The sequence below is a fragment of the Rhineura floridana genome, chromosome 7 (genome assembly GCF_030035675.1).
Source record: "Rhineura floridana isolate rRhiFlo1 chromosome 7, rRhiFlo1.hap2, whole genome shotgun sequence".
NCBI classification, from domain to species: domain Eukaryota; kingdom Metazoa; phylum Chordata; class Lepidosauria; order Squamata; family Rhineuridae; genus Rhineura; species Rhineura floridana.
The window spans coordinates 21,824,059-21,844,636 of NC_084486.1; the positions used below are offsets into that span (position 1 = coordinate 21,824,059).

The 20,578-nt window shown below is 42.3% G+C and overlaps 1 protein-coding gene across 14 annotated transcripts in view; it reads right to left on the minus strand.

The window, feature by feature from the left end:
* LDB3 (LIM domain binding 3) overlaps positions 1-20,578 on the minus strand; it is a 222,384-nt gene that overhangs the window by 92,652 nt on the left and 109,154 nt on the right. For all 14 annotated transcript variants that reach the window (XM_061635023.1, XM_061635026.1, XM_061635035.1 and 11 more), the window contains one exon: positions 17,957-18,032. In XM_061635023.1, coding sequence (XP_061491007.1) covers positions 17,957-18,032 — 76 coding nt within the window. The remainder of the gene's footprint in view (positions 1-17,956; positions 18,033-20,578) is intronic.

Genomic DNA, 20,578 nt, shown 5'->3' on the forward strand with positions numbered 1-20,578 from the left:
AGGTACCACATAAGACTCACTCCACACTGTAAGAAATTGTTCTTTTAGCGTGGCAGCACCTACTCTTTGGAACGTCCTGCCTACTGACATCAGGCAGGCGCTTTCACTGTATTCAGTGCCTGCTTAAAAGTTTGTTTGGGCAAGCCTTTCTAGACACATAGATGTTGCTCTGTTTTAATTTTTTTTTTTTTAGTTAGCCATTTTAGGTGTTTTAAATGTTTTTAATGGAACCACTGAAGAACAGTTTCCCACAAACTGACCTCCACTAGAATGGATCCAAATAATCCAATGAATACCCACAATTGGAAGCTTGGTGTCTAACCCAACTGGTTCTGGCATCTGGTGGGACCCAATATGCTACCTGCTACCCACTGTCGTAAGCCAGTGTTGGGTTAGATCCGGGAATGAATACAAGTAATGTTGTCTTATTACGATCTTTGGCAGCTTGGTTCTTAGGACCACTTCACACATTATACAGCAGCAAATGGGTCTTTCCACTGCACTTAGACTCAGTAGGAATCAGCAGCCAATCCCAGCTCTCTGATGAGCATACTTACGTTATAACAGGGGTTTTTTTTGCAAACATGTTTTTGTCCCATTCATAACCATCACATTTTTAGGAGAACACTTAAAAATGTAGTTGTACAGATAATTATGAAGTGGACTCAGGTGAAACTTGGTTCAATGGAGGAACAGCTCCAGTGAATGGGCATCTTTATCCTCAGCCAGCCCCTTGAATCCATCTGCAACTTCTTTTCCAAGGAGCAACCTAGAACCTGGACTATCTCATCAACTGTCACAGATCAACACACGGTGCCACACATCCCCCACGTATCCCTGTTAGAATAACACCTTTATGTGCATGTTAATTGTAAGCTTCTTTGGGAGCTAATCTTGACAGGGTGTGATGGAAAGCTGTTCTTCCTGTCCTGCAAGGTGGATCAGGCTGGAACACTGTTTCTAAATTTATTTATGAACAACTAGATTTGGTTGAGGAAGAGACTCAGGCATGCGCTTTTAATTTATCACAGAAGGGGACGTTCTTAGCAAGCTCTTCAAGTTGCCACCAGCAAGACCCAATCCACAATTCTTCTACTACTTGACAAAGTTCACACAGGAAGCGCTTTTCCTGTAGATTCGGGGATCAGGTTCCGTGCATGTCTTGCCCACTTCTCTTTAACAGAGAACAGGAGTCTGCTGACAGACATGGGGATTTCTAAAAAAGAAAGGCAGGCTCTGATACCCACCACACAGCAAAAATGCATAAATATACTGCTTACTCTGCTGTTCATGCTTTAATGAGAGAGGGAGGAAACGAGGGGAAAATGGTGTGTCAAGATAGGTTTTCATGTAATGTCACTTTCATCATGATAAATAATTAAAAGCTTCCCACTGCACCTGGTTTCCTGCCCTTCAGTTTCTCTCACTCAAGAATATTCTCTTGCCAGCTTTGTAAACCATGCTTTAATCCAAATATATCTGCCAGTTACAGAAACTCACAAAGATATATTAGGAACAAATTGTAGTCAGTAAGCAGATCAGCGATTCTATATCCATTTTAGGAATGTGCAGGACAGCTGGGGATCTGCTTACTGAGAAACACGGTGTAATAGTATCATTTTCTGAAGTGGATGCTGTTGGCTGTTCTAATCCTCTAAGCTATGCCCATACACGTAAAACAACATTTTAAAGTACAGCATAAGCCTTTAGTAATACATACTCCTTGAATAAAAAGGGGAACCAATTCTTCCATGGTATCTGATTGGATTTTAAAAAGTCATCAAAGACAGAATGCAGCCTCTTCACATATCAGCAGTCCTGAAAATGGGCAACTAAAAGACCAATGTCTACAATTTCCTAATGAAACTGGTCATGAGTTTTCCTTCAGAAACCCTGTGAGATAGAAATTCCAGTCTAGACTTTGAGAGGGCTCCTGTACCTTTAACAAATGAACAAATGGGAGAAGTTTGTCAGCTGTGTTGGAGACAGGAGAAGTCACCACACTTGGTAGAATGTCCCCTTCTATGCAACTCTTAAAGGTACAAGAACTTGAGGTTCTGTATTAACGTTTCCCAAACTTCATCTTTATCAAACTGAGACCTCCATGTGAGTCCATATTCTATGATTCCCCCTGCCCCAAAGCCAGCTATGGCCCACTCATTCCATTTCATTTGTATATTGTCAATGCTTGTCACATCCATATAGTTTCCACCGAGACTTGCCATGTGACAAGAGGGGATGGAACTCTCCCTTGACTAGCCCCCACCTCCTTTGTTAGGCTTCCTGGTGAACTTTACACTTGGGGGGGGAGAGTTGGGGAAGCACTGCACATCAGTATGATGTCAGATTGCCCATGAATTAATTCACAGTACATTGAAATATTGATAATGGAACAGAGAGCTTCGGTTATGGGGCGGTATACAAATGAAATAAATAAACAAACAAACAAACAAATAAACAAGCCAACTTTACTTATGCAAAAGACAAGTACTTCCAGGTCCAAAACAGGACAAGAACTAAATTGTAAAGCTCATGTTCTTGCAGGATCTGATTTACAGATCACAGACCATGAAACGAGGCGTCCTCATCCCATCCCACTAATAACATTCAAGGAGGACTACAAATGAAATGGCTATTGAATGCTACTTTTTCACAACTGCACAAACCTGGCACAGAAACACTTCTGCTGAACGCCGGAGTCTATCTGTGACATGACATATGAGTGGAATAGTACAACTATGGAAACAACTCTCCTTTCTAAGAGCAAGCCTCCGTTATGCGATGAATTAAAGCAGGACACATGCAATTTGATAACAATATGGGAATTGTCTTGGAACAAATCATGTCAGACATGGGCTGTCACTGTCAACATACATCAAGGATGTACATATAATGAAGACCTGAAGTTCATGTTGATACACATAAAGATCATTAAAGAGGTAGCACAATATGGTTTGATATCTTTCTTTCTCTTTCTTTTCTCTTTTACACATAGTAGCTGATACTGTATGCTATATTGTATGCCCTATTATAATATGTTGAAAAATCAATGGAAAAACTTCCACAAATTATAATTCATGGGGACTAGAGACCTAAACCATTTTTACTTGTTTTGCATTAGCTGAAATCAATGTGTCTATCTACATTCCTAACAAGTGGCGCTTACGGGAACTCAGGGGAAAGTGACCACACCATATTACAATCCTTGATTTTAACAGAAGCAAAAGCTGAGAGTAGCCATACACGCACCCTGGACTTCATGAAAGCTGATTTTAATAAACTCAGAACAATTGTAAGTACCATTTCATGGCAAACCACCCTAATGAGAAAAGGAGTCCAAGATGGGTGGGAGTTTCTAAAAAAGGAAATTCTAAAAGCGCAATGGCAAGCAATTCCAACAAGGAAAAAAAGGGGGAAACAACAGAAGAAGCCAATGTAGCTTCACAAAAAGCTTAGAGATGACCTGAAAACAAAAAAGGACACATACAGGAAGTGGAAAGAAGGCCAGGCCACAAAGGAAGAGTATAGGCAGGTATCACAGAATTGCAGGGCTGATGTCAGAAAGGCTAAAGCTGAGAATGAGCTGAAGTTAGCGAGGGATGCTAAAAGCAACAAAAAAGCTTTCTTCAGGTATGTCCATAGTAAAAGACAGAGAAAAGAAATGGTGGCACAGCTACTCAATGAGGATGGCAAAATGATGACAAAGAAAAGGCAGAAGCCCTCAATTCCTACTTTGAGTCAGTCTTCTCCCAAAAAAGGATCTGTGACCCTCCCGGGAAACATGAAGTGGAAGGGGCAGGATTGGAGCTTGAGATTGATAGACAAATGGTCAAGGAATACCTAATCACTTTGAAAGAGTTCAAATTGGCAGGGCCCAATAAACTGCATCCTAGAGTATTGAAGGAACTGGCTGAAGAACTCTCAGAACAACTGTCTATTATCTTTGTGAAATCATGGAGGACTGGTGAAGTGCCGGATGACTGGAGGAGAGCTAATGTTGTCCCTATCTTCAAAAAAGGCAAAAAGGAAGAACCAGGGAACTACAGACCAGTCAGCCTAGCATCAATCCCTGGAAAAACTCTGGAGCAGATTATAAAGCAGTCAATCTGTAAGCACCTTGAAAACAATGCAGTGATTTCTAGGAGCCAACATGGGGGGACAGTGGACATGATCTTCACTGCACGACAGCTTCAAGAAAAATGCACGGAGCAAAACCAACCTCTGTATATGGCGTTTATTGATCTGACTAAGGTCTTTGATACTGTAAATTGAACTGCTCTCTGGACCATCCTTCTGAAAACCGGATGCCCTGATAAATTTGTGAATATTTTGCGACTCCTCCATGGTAACATGACGCCGACAATTTTGGACAACAATGGCTCTCAAAGTGATCCATTCAAAGTGGGATCAGGCGTCAAACAGGGATGCGTCATTGCTCCAACCTTATTTGCTATTTTCATCGCCATGGTTCTACACCTTGTTGAGGGGAAACTTCCCACTGGCATGGAAATCACATATCGAACAAATGGAAAGCTTTTTAATCTCAGTAGGCTGAAAGCAAAAAGTAAGGTAATTACAACCTCTGTTGTAGAACTTCAGTATGCTGATGATAATGTAGTCTTCGCACATTCAGAGAAAGATCTTCAAACTATCCTAAATGTCTTTGCAGAAGCATATGAAGAGCTTGGCCTCTCGCTTAACATCAAAAAACCCAAAGTGCTTCATCAGCAAGTGCAAACCAATCCCTCTGTAGCACCATCAATCCAGCTTAACCGTGCGACGCTGGAGAATGTCAATCACTTTTCTTATCTTGGCAGCCATCTCTCTGTAAAAGCTGACATCGACGCTGAAATTCAGCATCATCTGAGCTCTGTAAGTGCCGCATTCTCCCGAATGAAGCGTAGAGTGTTCGAGGATCGGGATATTCACAGGGAGATCAAAATGCTTATTTACAAAGCCATTGTACTACTGACCTTACTGTCGCCTGTGAAACATGGACCATCTATAAACGCCACTCCCAACTTCTTGAAAGATTCCACCAATGCTGCCTCTGGAAAATTCTGCAAATTTCTTGGGAAGATAGGCGGACTAATGTTAGTGTATTGGAAGAAGCAAAAACCACCAGTGCTGAAACAATGTTCCTCCGACATCAACTTCGCTGGACCGGCCATGTTGTTCGAACGCCTGATCACCGTCTTCCAAAGCAGCTACTTTACTCCCAACTTAAGGATGGAAAATGGAATATCGGTGGACAGCAAAAGAGGTTTAAAGATTTTCTCAAAGCTAATCTTAAAAAATGTAACATGAGCATCGAGAACTGGGAAGCCTTGGCCCATGCGCATCTCACCTGGAGGTTGGCCATTATCAAAGGTGCTATGGATTTTGAAGAAGCACGAGTACAAGGCAAAAGGGACAAATGAGCTAAGCAGAAGGCACATCAAGCAAATCCTCATTGTGACCATCTTCCTCTGGAAACCTATGTCCTCACTGTGGGAGGCTGTGTGGATCCAGAATTGGCCTCCACAGTCACCTACGGACCCACTGTTAAAGACCTTACGCTGGAAGGCAATCTTACTCGGCCACGAGTGATCGCCAATGAATGACTCCTGTGCAATCATGCTTAGGGTAAGTGAAACTGACCTGGAGGGCAGGGAGGGGAGGAGGAGAGCAGAAAGGGAAGGGGAGGGAGGAGGGAGGGAAAGAGATTGGGTGGGTGGGCACTGGGGAGAGGGGAAGCCTCTTTCCTTTCCAAAATGAAAACATTGTTAACAGTATCATTCTTTTTCAGGGTTTCCCCCAACTTTTATTCTACAGCAGGCACATGTAACCTCCCACCCAAATTTAAACCAAAGCTGTCCCTGGCCACATCCACACCAGACCTTGATTTCACTTTACACAGTAATGGCTTCTCCCAAAGAATCCTGGGAAGTGTAGTTAGTGAAGCGTGCTGAGAGTTGCTAGGAGATGCCCTGTTCCCCTCACAGAGCTTCAATCAGAGTGGCTAACTTTAAACCACTCTGGTCACTGGAGCTCTGTCAGGGGAATAAGAGTCTCCTCTCAGCATTCTTCACAAACTACATTTCCCAGGATTCTTTGGGGGAAGCCATGACTGTCTAAAGTGAAATCAAAATTTGGTGTGGGTGTGGCCTCCTGATTAGGCAAGCCAAGCAGCTGTGAGTCTGGCTTTTAGAACACTGACTGAGTTGTTACTGAGCATGCCTGGCCTTATCATTAACTTCAATGCTAAATTTCTTAAATTAATTAAAACTCAGCTAGGCACTTTTAAATTGCAGGAGATGAAGGTCAGAGTATGGGGCAAGGTCAGTAATAGGATTACGGGTACTCTGTGAATATGGCTGATTTTTAATTAATTTCAACAAACTATGAGAACTCTGACAGAAAAAAGTCCAAAAGGGGTCTAGTTTTTCTCTCTCTCTTTTTACACTTTGAACTCTTGATTCTCTCTGACTGTTTTGTGTATTGCCATAAAAAGTTACAGTGTTGTTAAGCAAGCATTTCTGAGTTCAGGACTATAGGTTTGGAAGGTTTTGTTTTGAAATGAGTTTATGGGAAGCATCAGAATGGCATGGGAAGGTATTTTCAATTTAACATTGCGGAATGCAGAAAATCCATGCTGGCTATAGTATACAGCCACTCTTGTGGCTGTATAATAAATCAGATCCTAATCCTACATCCCTCTCTCTCTCTTCCTTTTTTATTGAAAGTTACTAAGGTGGGTGTTGGTGAAATGTTTTCCTGTCATGTGTCCTTCTGTGATTGCCTATTCCTGTCTTCTTCCACCAATGCAAAGACAAAGATTGGCTTTACTAGTAGACATACATTTTGCATTGGGCAAACTGAACACAGTGTGAGAGCAATTTCAGAGACCACGTGATATTCCAAATATGACACAGTGACAATGGCTTGGATTCTAAGGTAAGTTCGCTTAAGGAAGTCCATGGAAGGAATGTTTGCCCATTCCCCCTGCAGGCATCTGTTCTCTCCAAAAATCTCTCTGCATGTTTAGGGGTCCGTCCTGTACAATGTGGGATGGGGCACAGGAGACTGTAGCAGTAGGAAGGGATAGAGTAAAATGTATTGGAGGTCCTTACCTTCCATATGGATGCTTGAGGAATTTGATGAGTTTGCATTTCAAAGCAAACTCACATCAAATTAATGTGATGATTGAATCTAGTCTCTCTGTGGAATCTGGGCTTCATCAAATTCCATGAGGTAGTGTGAGGTTCACCTTTTAATTTTCTTCTTCTTTTTGAAAAAGGTATTAGTCACTTGGAGCTGCTAGGAAGTGCATTATCCATGCTTTCACACAAGGTGAAAATGGGGGTGAAATTGCCTTTGGGATTCCAGGAGCAACAGGATGTGATGATATCCTATCCCTCCCATGAACCTGGTATAGGAAAAACCCAACATGGTTGCCCCCATTGACCCATGGGGACAAATATTCCCCCCCACCCCCATACAATATCACTGTGAATAAAGCCCAAGACTGTGTGATCACGTAATCTGGAAGGATGCCATAGACCTCTAAACCTTTTCATCTTCTTTGCCAAGTGGCTCACCACCAGGAGCTACAAAGCACATATCCAGAGATTCCTAGTTCTAGCTCCAGCAGCTCCCGATAGTCAGGCCCTTTGTATTGAACAAAATCCTAAGAGCTTTGAAACAGATGACTTGGAAAAACCAGATGATCCTACTAATTATTCCTCAAACCCCATTTAATGTCATCAGAAGTTGTTCACTCTGATGGAAGAAAAATGGAAATGGTCTGCCTTTAAGTCAATCCCAACTTATGGCTACCCTATGAATAAGGTTTTCATGGTAAGCGGTATTCAGAGGGGGTTTACCATTGCCTCCCTCTGAGGCTAGTCCTCCCCAACTGGCAAGGGCCTGCTCAGCTTGCCACAGCTGCACGAGCCAGCCCCTTCCTTGTCTGCAACTGCCAGCTGGGAGGCAACTGGGCTGCTTGGGACTATGCAGCTTGCCCACGGCTGCACGAGTGGCAGGGCACGTAACCTGAGCCACTCACTGTGAGGTGATCTTTAGCTGGCCCTTTACACCCAGGAGACACGAGCAGAGATTTGAACTCACAGACTCTGGACTCTCAGCCAGGCTCTCCTCCCCACTGTGCTATACCAGCCGTACTGTGATGGAGTACTGTGATGGATAAGGAGTGTGAATTTAAATTCTCTATACTGTTTTGTCTTTAGAAAATGTATCTCTTATACTAAAGCATATATAGAATATCAACATTCATTTTATGCTGTAGAATGCTGTAACAGTGAAAAGTCACATTCCGCCACACTTGGCAGAAACCCAAATAGCATCACAATTCAAAAGGCCAATGGTTACTTCAAGAGCGGTGACTTCAAGGATTTCTTTTTCAGGAAATTGTTTAGAAATGCTGGCCAGTATTCAGAAGCACGTGCATCACTCATTACCAGATGTTTAGGACAAAAACAAGGAATGGCTATAACCATCATGCCCTGTTTGTGAGCTTTTCATGAGCACCTAATTGGCTACTGTTCTAGATAGAGTCTGTAAGGCAAGTTCTTATGTTCTAAATGTAATGATGGATTCAAGACAAATGCACATTCATTACCCAGAATGCTTCCAATGAGCTGTGTATAGAAATGTACCCATTCACCGAACTACCTAGAATGCATTATCACAAAACAAATTTATGACATTTACATACCCTCTAAGAAGTCCACCTTCTGAAGCCCTTCGTGTGAGACTTAATTTATGCATCTCAGCCATTTCCCTTAGAGTTTCTGCTGAATAAAGGCCAATGGGGTTGTTATATTGCCTTGCCGGGCTCAGCTGGTGTTTAGGGCTACTGCCATCTGAAATCATTGAGCTTGTTTTGGAACCTAGGTCACTTTTTGCTGGCGAGAGGTCAGATGTCAGAGACTGAGAGGACATTGAAGATCTAACGTTGGTAGTCTTTAAGAAGGAAGAACTATGTGACAGACTCATCTCTTGTTTGCTGAGGTAGCCTGAATATGCGCCATTGCTTGCTAAAATGCTACTCATGGACCCAGCCGATGTGCTAGTTAGAGGACTGAAGCTTGCTCGGTTGCCATTGACTTCCAGAACAGTATCCTGTAGAAGCAAACATGCAGGCCAAGGAAAGAAAGAAAGAAAGAAAAGCAATAATAGAACACATGCAAAAAGAAAAGATCTACAGCTCCAGCATTCTACATATCTGCAAGGTTGCCAGCTTTTGATATAAAAATAAAAAGACTGACCCTCTGGATTCTGACATGTCAGGGACAGAATCTCACAGGTCAGAAGTAAAGCCAGGGCTGAATCTGAAGGGTCCAGTGCACATCCTGGTGAAATCTAGATTTTTTTCAGACATCAATAGCAGTTGCTTGACAGAAACAACTGGTCTAATAAGTTGAATGCTGTTCGGTTGGCAACCCTACACATCAGACATTTGCAACAAAACAGATAAGCAACCTTTATAGGCTTGCATTAGTCAAGCAAAAATATTAACTTCATCTCTTCCCAAATCAGCATGTTTCCCAACTCAGATGCATATAAATAAAGCTTCTCATCTGAACAACTGCTGGTATTAGTTACTATACATAGCATTTAATGGTTCAACTGCCCATTTGTTCTTACAGAAAGGATAGGGGGTTCTTAAAGAAATATGGGTATTTGGGTGGCACTGGCAGCTAAAAAGATCTATAACATATGCACATACATATATTAATTTTTCTTATCTAGAAATGGAAGGACTAATATTTCTACAATCACGCCACTTATGATTAGTCTCAAAATTAAGGTCCATTGTCAACAGAGGCAGAAGTACATGCTAATAAAGGCCGTGCAATGTGGTTAGCAAAATAGGCTGTAAAGAGGGTTCTTTTAATAGACAATATCTCCATATATAACTTGCATTTGGACAAGTGGGACATGGCCATGTACAGCACAGGGATCTCCACTTTGAGTTGGTAATTCTATGTTTGTCACTCTCAGTATTTTTTTTCTCCCTTGGAATAAACACGTAGAAATTAGGCTGCTCTCAGATACCCTTTCCATTACTGATTTCCTACTAATTTGGTCAAAATGAAGAATAAAGGGAAAAGAATGGCATGTTTGCAAGGGCCAACACAAAGACACAATTATCCTGGAAGGACGAAAACATAAATTGGAAGGAGAATGTGTTTTGATGGAGAGGGTTCAAGCAGGAGGCTCCTAGAATTCATAGCAACTATTCTATTCCACATCAATCCAATTTCACCCCTGGTTACCACTGATCTGGAAACATTTGAGGGCATAACACCATATAGCATGACATTTTCAACAATACACAAGTACTTGTTATTTTCACAAAGCACTGATCTGTGGACAGTATGGAGGCGGAAACCTGTGTGCCACCAGTTGTTGTTGGACTACAATGCCCATCATCTTTGATTCAGAAGTCGCTCACCCAGTGGGACAGAGCTGCAATGCTAGCTCCCAGCAGGCGTGTTGCTGCCACTTACTAGGAGGGACACGGGTGAAGTGGTGTGATGATCAGCATGGTGCAGACACACTGGCAGAGCCAATCTGGTGCTCCCACCGGTGCACTTGCAATTAGGGATGGGAGAGAAATTTAGTTCAGTCTGCATTTAAAGGTGCACTTTCCAAACAATATGAGAACCAAAACACAGCCATCCTTTGAAATTTGTATTTATCTGAATTTCGCAATGAGGTTCTCTAACCAAGCAATATTTACAAAAATGCATTTATTGGGGGGAAAGTGTGCATAAAAATGAATATATTAGTGAAAACAGCATACAAAAATACATCACATTAGGAACAATTGTTTGTAAAAATGCATACATTAGTCAAAACCATGCAAAAATATGTTTATTAGGAGGAATTTGCTCTTAAATGCTGGTGAATTTACATGCGTTTTTTTAAAAAAACAAAGACAACTGCAAATTGCTGCAGAAATGTGGAGAACTGAATATAAGATTGGGAAAATGAGAAACTGAGAGAACTGAAATTGACGGATCTTTCCATCCCAACTCGAAATGCACCAAACTCCCTGTCATCTTACCCCCCCCCAGCAAGTGGCAGCGACCCCACTGCTGAGAAACTAGCTTTGCAGCTCTGCCCCACCAGGCAAGCCATTTCTGCCTTGACCATTGGCCATGCTGGCTGGGACTGATAGAAGATGGAGTGCAAGAGCATCTGGAGGCTCCAGGTTCTCTATCTGTGGTGTACAGCTTCTTTGGAAGTCTCCCTGTCTTTCCTTTTAAAGCTAATTATGTGCCACAAAAATGGTATTTTAAGTGAAATTTGAAGTGAATCTGAAGTAGTGTTATTGATCCAAAAGTTCTCAGGAGATAACATCTGGCTCAAAATGCGGGTGGTGGTGATAACAGAGTCAAAGGGGGAGAGAACAAATGCTATCCATTCTCTGCTGTTTTTATTGTCTCTGCCAATTTTTTGGCAACAGGGCAAGCTCTTCCCAGTGGCTACGTCCATTTCCCAGCACACACACTCACGCACACATGCATGCACACACTCTCACACACAGAAACATTTGAGAATAATGATGTGGACCTCAGGCCTGCAACAATACTCCCCCTGCCAGCTGAATTGTCCACTCTGAGGGGAAGCACCAAGATGAGGAATCCAGCTACCCAAGAAGATGCAGTCAAGAAAGTTAATTAGAGAGGAGAGGAAATCTGCTTGAGGAAGATGGTGAGTTATGAATGAAATTCTCTGGGCTTGGACAGAGACAGGGGGAGGCTTCTGGGAGCTCAGCAGAATGTGGAGTTTACTGGCTTTTCCAGCATGGTCAATGGGCAGGGATGTTGGGAGTTGTAGTCCAGCAACATCTGCAGGGCCAAAGGTTCCCCACACCTGGTCAACTCTGTCTGACAGCAGGTCTCCAGAGGCTCAGGCAGGCAGAGGTCTTTCATATCACTTGACACCTGCCCTTTTTAATTGGAGATGCCAGGGATTGAACCCGATACCTTCGGCATGCAAAGCATGGGCTTTGCCACTGAGCTATGTTCCCTCCACATAGCTTTTTCTCCTCCTTCTCTGGTTGTCCAAGTGCTCCTTTAGGCATTAGAAAAATGAGCATATATTTTCACAGCAAACCTAGTGAAACTTTTTTTGTGGCCAGAAGAGGAGGCTGTTATCCTGAGCATTGGCCTTCGTCCCTAGAGACATATTACTGTCACCTTCCTAGAATACCTTATTTCATGACAGAGATGGAGTTGGTCTTTCATTCTGTGGCTTCTAACAACATTTTGATACATGGAGAATTCAGAAAGCAGGCCTCTCATCTTTCCCAATAATGCCGTGTAGGACATAATTGGCAACACACACACACACACGCACGCACACGCACACACACAGAGGAGATATCCTTTCATCCCCTAATTGCACCCTGACCTCTTATTACTTTCTGAACAAAAGCTCATTTTGTGGGACAAAAGTGCACTCCCTCACTTAAATACATCATCTTGGGGAGGGATAAGGAACAAGGAATGTACAATAAAAAGTCTTATACCTGGCAGTGTCTTATGCACAGACATCTGAGCCAGCTGATAGGTACATTTAGCTATTCACTCAAATGATCTATTCACAGTATGGCGATGGAGGAGTGAACTGACAGAGCTCCACAAACCAGCTTCCTTAAGCTATGGGATACTGTACAACTGGAAATCCCCACCCATGGGAATGGATATGTAATACATTTTTGAGACCTGTGATGCTGCTCTTGTGGTCAGACCACTTGCATAAGTACTTAAATGCCCATTATCAGCCATGCATGGTATGAACTGTCTCATGCAGAAATGCACACCCCTACCCATCTCCTACTTAAAGATTTGGAAGCATGGGGAGAGTCACTTATGCATGCTCACTTCTTGTTTTGAAAGTCTGAAATGGCCCAGTAGTTTGCTTGCCTTAGTAACATCAGCCCTCAGAGGTTCTTGACTGTAGGTCAGCAAGGCCTCAGGCAAAGCTCTTACCTAATCCTGTTCCATGGAGTCTCTTATTTAGAGATGCTGGGAGTCAAACATGAGGCCTAATCCACTCATAAGAAGCACTTTAACAATAAGAGGTTGCTGCGCAGACTGTGGCTTGCTCATCTTTCATTCTGAACTTATTTATATTACTCCTGTGGCCTGCTTGTTGCTTTCTCATGGCTGGATCCAGTAGAGATGCAGAACAGATAGCAACTGTATGACCAGCATGGAAGTTAGTGGCGCTGGGCAATTGCTGAAGTTCAAGTATCCCTGAATTCACCTATGTGATCACAGGTAGCATGGTGGCATTCTCCCAATTTGTGTGGTCCATCGCCCTAAAGTCCTTGCCATTTATTATTCTGCTACTTCCCTCTTTTTTGGACAGTTAAAAGACCTTCCTAGGGCAGTGTCAAAGCCCCCTACCTGCCCTCCCCTGGCCAAGCTGGAGGCAGCCCTGCATCATACACACATTTTCTACGCTATACAATTAAAAGATTTACAGCTTGTCACATGGGATTCAGACACAAGGAAGTGGAGCCAACTCTGCTTTTGCTCTCCAAGAGGATGGGCCTAGAAAGCAATGAGTGCTGTCTGGATCTTAAATGATTTCTGCTGGTTTCCCAGCAATGAAGAATGTTTTCAAGTACCAGAACATATAACATTGGTAAAAGCCTACCACTGTGAGCTGAACTACCTGTTTTTTTAACCACTACTACAAACTACAAACGAACATACCAAAAGGTGTCCATGAAAGATCAACATTAGCAACTTAACACAATTTTTTGACCTTACTAGATCCTGGGATGCCACTGATAACATTAGCCCTGGCAAATGTTCATATTGCTTGAGCAAAGGCTTTAAAATTATTTGCAAATGAAAAAGCAGCATAGTCACATTCCATTGTAACTGTAACTGGAATAATGAGCTCATTTATTCATTTATTCAAAACTTTTATACCCCACCTTTCACTGACAGGGTCCCTGAGGCAGCATAATAAAGGCTGCCATCACTTGATAACTTGAATGTCTAGAATACAGGCAGATGACAAATCTTCAGTTGTCACTGGTCTTTCTCAACCCACAGGCAATTGCCCAATCAATGTAATTAATTTGGAGGTGATGATAGATCTATTCTGGCAACAGCTGTTACTTAGACTTGATGTTCAGTTTTATTTCTCAAAACAAGGGCTGCAATCTTCCTTAGTTTCTTCAGCAGATTAATCAAGTAAGGCTGCAACTCGGCACTCCACTAGGCTGCTTAAACCCCAATTGCATGGAGAGGGCCCTGTGTGCATACAACTGAACATGAGCAGGCTCTGTGAAGAAGACTTTCATGAATTAGTGCAGGTTGTAGGGCTGTGCAAAAGAAGCTCTCTCATTAGCTTCAGTTGTTTGACTTGTGCTTTGTATCTCAGCATGTGCTTGCTCATTTTTTAAATTTCATCTTGTAAAAGACACTTTCCCCTCCACTGGTCTATTTTATTATCTGTCTCCATGGTCTTCCCTGTCACTTCAACGCCAATCTCTGCCATCCCTGTGAAGTGCATATCACAATATCACAGCATTTCTTCTGGATGGACCATAATGGAATAACTACTACAACCTGGTTCTCCATCACTATTACTAACAGAGTAGAAGTAAAACAGTGTGTGGGAGGGAGGATGTGGTATGGGTGCGATGTGATGGGGAGAGAGAAATATCCTTTTGTCACTTTAACTATACTGTGTATCTACCTGCCAAAGAGCAGTTGAAATGCAAACATCAGAAATTAGAGTTAGATTCTTAGCTCTCTACACACGTCCTGCATTCTAAGGGGTTGCTCACTCTGTTAAAGTGATAAAGCTGTTTCTGGATGATATCACTTTAGACTGCAGGTGGCAGTGTTTCGCCATGGGGTGGAGGTGGGGGCATCCCTGCACTAGATAAGCTAGCATTCTTGTTTCTGGCATCTGAAGAAACATTCAGATGTGCATTCATCCACCTGTAGTCTATAGTGCAGAGACAATTATAATCCACCTCATTTGTAGTTTGCATGTATGAAGTTTAGGAAACCTTGACAACAGAACAAGACTAAGGCTGCACTCCAAACCCTTGGTTACCACGCCAGGTCTCTTGCACTGGCAAGGATGGAAGGTTGGGGGGCAGGGAAACATGTCTCTTTGACATAGCGAAGAGGCCTGGCTCAGGTCTGTTGCCATCATGTGACCACAGCAGGGCCAGCTCAGGGTTCTGTTGATCATGTGACGGCCAAGCCCTGCTGTTGTGGATACTGCCAGCTATATCTTCTGCTGGCCCACTATTTGGATGGGCACACTGGGGTGCTCCTTGCCGGCAGGGTTTCCTCACCAACAGTGGAGCTCCCCTACCAGCAGAGGCCAGTGGAGCCAGGAAGGATTGGGTAGAGGGACACTTCTGCCCCATTCAAACACCCTCCAGTACAGTGGAGTGAGGATCTAGATTGCTGTTACTTCCCAGCTGAAGCAGACACCCAACTTACCTTGTTTTAATGTAAGAGGACACACATTCTTAAGGCCACTGCACATGTACACTTTAAGTACGTGCATGTAAAACATAAACTACACATGATGACAAAGAACATGTGTATGCAACCATCTACTAAATGTATAATTGGTGGAAAACGTGCTTGCTAAATTTACAGGACAATCCTACACATATCTACTCAGAGGTAAATTTCATTGAATTGAATGGAGCTTAGTTGTAAGCTGCATAGAATTGCAGGTTTAGTATGTGAAGCAGTCCATGGAAATTAACTTTCACTGGAATTTCACTTCTCTTTGGATGGATGCCTCTTTTCAAGAGACTTTTTAAAAATGCGGATTTCTTCAACAAGCATTTTAAAACCCTGTTTTTACACGCTGGTCTGCTTCAAAACATTTACTGACTCTAAATGTGACATTTGCAAGAATATTACTGGTTCCTTTTCCTCTGGAAGTGTGTTGCATCTATGCAGACATTGCCAGAAGCTCTAAGATGCAAGAGGTCACATGATGGCCTCGTTTGATGACTTGAAATAAAGTTTTGCCTGTTTATTCAGTCTGCTTCATAAGTTACAATACACAGATCATTTCCAGATAGAGAACAACAGAGCACTGCCCTGTGCCTGCCAGGGGCAGGGAATCTTTTTCAGCCGAGGGGCTGCATTACCTCCTAGGCAACCTTCTAAAGGTGGGGGCAGACTCAAAAGTGGGAGGATCAACAAATGTAATGTTTACCTTTGCACAGTATGCTTAGTTTCTACACACACTCACACATCCCTCTCTATGCAGACAAGCAAGATGTATGATCAGAATTCAAAGACACATTCTAGCCTGGAAAAAACACTCGAGTATGGTGAAAAACAGGGCCAGTGAGGTGTGGCCTGGGAAGAGGTGGTGTGGCTGCAGAGAGTTCTGAGGGCCATACAAGAACACTATTTTTGATATAAAGTGAGGAGAGGGGTAGGCAACATTCAGTCATTTGATAGATAAAATAAACTCGGAGAGGAGACCAAAGTTTTAGGGTTTTTTGCTGCCTAATCATACTTGGTGTAAAATATGGGGATGTGTTGGGGAGCCATCGAAATGCTACTCAACAGAAGGACCAAATGATATTCAAGTACTTATCTTTCACATGGAATCTGTCTATATTACCAACTCCATCATGTAGCAATTCTACTCTGAGGAAAGGACTGTTAGATTAAGGCTGGTGAAGCTAACCAGGACTATATTAACTGTGGATTGCTTCCTGCCCTTTCTAGTAGAGACATATAGCTGAACACTTACTCCATTCAAAGTAATAATATTTTGGCTCCTTTTGATTCCCACCTACTTGATAATATCTGTAGTTCTTAAGGCCTGTTTAGTATCCATTTACATGTCCTCTAGAGCCATTCATGTCTGATTAACACATCACTAAGCATTCTCCATGGTTTGCATTAGGGGTAACTGAACGTAACTGAAGTGCACTGAAATGCATTCTATGGTTGTTTCTTACACTCTGTTCTATTCTCGCTAAGGAGCGCGCTGGTTAAAGGGGAAAAAATTCTGATAGAGTTCCCTAAAATGTTGGAGAAAGTCAAGGCACCTGTATACAGTTGCTAAGGTATTAATAACAACAATTTTAAAAGGAACCCTTCCTTGAAAACAAGAGAGAATACAGTGTTTATTGCATTCTTTTCTTTCACTATTGTTCACTATAAATAATGCTTTTAGAAAAAATGAAATATACTCCTTCTTTTCATCCTTTGACATATACCTAATCAATAGCTATTCTACAGACAACAGGAGTACAGCTGCCAGCTAGTCTTAAGAGATGTCAAATGTGTTGAACATTCCAGGATCTGATTCCATCACATCAGGACATTATGCTTAAACCACTGAATGAGAACCATTTAGGGTTGCTACAGTTTTTGCTGGAAGGCCTCCTGAGCCATTTAACAGCTGCAGGGCAGGCAGAAATTCTTCAGCTGAATTATTTATCGGCATGGAGATGCTGGGACAAGCCTCACCAGCTGAATGGTTGCCTTATAAAAAAGTCCAGGAGCTCAGCTATGTAAAACCACATATGCACTACAGCCACTTTGTTTTAATTTTGTTTATTATGCTTTATGCTTTGCTTTACGATTTGCTTCCCAAATACATCCCACAAATACTAGAAGGGCCACAGAATAATAACATACATAACCAGCATGTAGAATCAGTATGTAGGCCAGCGATACAAGTTCTCCTGAAGCCCAATCACATATGGTCACTCTGAAATACCGTGTGGGTGTAAAATTGTCCTACTTAAATGGCAGCTCTGTTCCCATAGGAGGGGCAAGTGCAGCCTGCAATTTGGGACACATTAAACAATTTTGAATCTAATCCCTTGTCCCCTTCTAATGCCATTGTTCCCAAGAAGAGTCCAATGGAGGCCATAATCAGAAACTCTGTAAGAATTGTCCAAAACACATACCTTTTGATGAGGGATCATGGGCATGGTAGAGTCAATTCTTGGGATGCCTGTTGGAACTGGAGCTGGACGTTTTGATCTGGCATGAATTTAAAAAAAAGTTTTTGAGTAACTGGAATTTTCTCCATGACTTTTTTTTTAAAATGCACTGAGAATCACTTTCAATCATATAACTTTTTTTTCAGTTCAGCCTCCCTCCTTCTAGTTTGGTAACAGAATCACCCACCTCTTCCCTTTGATTCCATATATATAAAAGCTTTTTGCCAACTTTCAATTATACTTTAGTGTGACCAAGAAACAAAGCCAGGACAGGGCTATGAAGATGAAGGTGAGGGTTCATGGGGAAATGAGCAGGCTTGGTACTCTGTGGTAGGGGTCAGTTCAGCTCTCACTCAGTGACATCTCCATACTGCATCCCTTTACTTTCTTCTATGGAAATGAATGGTTGCCATTCATACATATAAGGAAAAATACAGCATTTCAACATTGTTGCAATATTTCCATTGTTATTATTATATTAACATTGTTGCTAACATAATATTAACAATATTAGCAATATTGCCATTGTTGCAATGCAGACAAAACTGCCTTCTATTCCTGGCACTGGATGGCCTAGACCAGCCTTTCCCAACTAGTGGGCCACCAGATGTTGTTGGACCACAACTCCCATCAGCCTCAGCCAGCATTGCCAATGGTCAGGAAAGATGGGAATTGTGGTTCAACATCTGGTGGCCCACTAGATGGGAAACGCTGGCCTAGACCATATTAGTCCGCCAGAGGGTTACAAGGGCTCACCATATGCACAGAACACTGAGATGTGCTGTAATATACATGGCACATACCTCATCTGTCATAGCAATGGACATTTGTTTCTATCACATAAAATACAGTTCCTAGATTTGGGGGCACTACCATTGAATTATTTAAACTCCTGACCATGATTTGCTGGAAAAACCTATGCAAAAACACAACCAATCATATCCTTGGCTTCAGCAATCTGACATGTGGATGGGATGGTACCCAAGCTCCTTGCAGTGGTGCAGCATACTCAGATGTGGTATAGTAACTTATGGATTTGAGGCCTTCAAACCCATAGGTTGCTATGACATGTCCCACACCTCATTGATATGCTGCCATTGCCACTAACATTGCTACTCCTGTGGGAGCTCTTTTTTGACATTAGCTTTCTAAAACATTTCAACACACCACACTAGACATAAAAGCTTTACTGATAATTCTTGTCTTGAACATCTTCAGCAGTGGCATTTACAGCTGAGCATGAAAGCTCACTGTATTAGGCATACAAAAGAAGTGGAGGGGAGAACAGCTGAGGTGAAATCCCTCAGGAAAGAATGAAAACATGATTTCTGTAAGGGCCATGCCTGGGCATTGAAGGGCTTGTCCCTTGGTTCAGGGATACAGGTTTCCAGAAGCTCATCCTTTCACTGCCTGGGTCAAATCTGAGTAAATAAATTCATGGTTCTTTCCCCTTAAGTAAAGGCACTGCTATTGAAACAACAAAAAATATGTAAGGTTATGAACTGTTTATTGCACAAACAGTAAATGTTTACATTAAAAAAGCTACAACTCATTCATTCCTCTTTTGGGGGGGGCGTGCCTCCTTAAGCGGCTTCCCAGTATCATTTCAGTATCATTTCATCCCAGTATCATATCATTGTCCATGCATTTTTAATGTTTCCCATTTAACAGTGGAAGGAGAAATTTGCACTTACTCCCCAAAATGAGCTGTGTGAGTTCCACATGCAGTAGCAGCTCTATATGAGAAAGATATGTTAGTTACCCCCTTCTTCACAAAGTGCTGCTCTTCATGTTCTTGGCTTTTGCTGCAGTGCTTAGTTTGACAATTGCTCTTTTTATGTTTGCTTTTATACCTATAAGCCATTTTAAGCAACTCTTTTTTTCTCCCCTCAGGAGAAAAATAGGGCATTAAATTATAAGTAAGTAAACACATTTTGCACAGGAAATGTAAAAACAATCATTTTTTTAACCTCTCTCTTTGTGAATTCTGACACCATCATGAGGGTCTCTTGATCCATCCTTCAGGAATCTCCCCAGATCACACCAACCCTTCTCCACTTTGGCCTGGCTGGAATGGATCTTTGAACTGTGATAATGTCCCTTACCTGCTTGAATGGAGGATGGAGAGGGTGTGTGTGTGTGTACAGAACCTTCTTATTTCTGTGTGGTTGAAATGTAGCCTACTGTAGGAAGTTCAGAGTCACATGCATTGCTCCACCAACTTTTCCTTATGGCCCCACCTACTGCTGGATTGTGGCTCCTGAGAGGCTGCACATAAGGGAATGGGACCCTTGGATTGAAAAAGGTTCCCTGCCCATCTCTGCACTAAGCAAAGTAACTTTCTGCAACCTAGACAGCTTCCTGGCTGCATATTGCACATGACCAGCAACCTCTGTAGGTATTTTGCTATCAGGTAAATGTTGTTGGGATGTAAGTTGCTTTAAGCTCTTTAAGGAAGGTGCAAGAGCAGCAAGGTACTCTTATAGCTCTAAGAAGATCCAGCTTCCCCTTGGTGCATCACAACAAATGGTTTCACAGACAAAAATGCAAAGATTGCACCTGTCCTCTTCAGTCTGCAGCTTATTA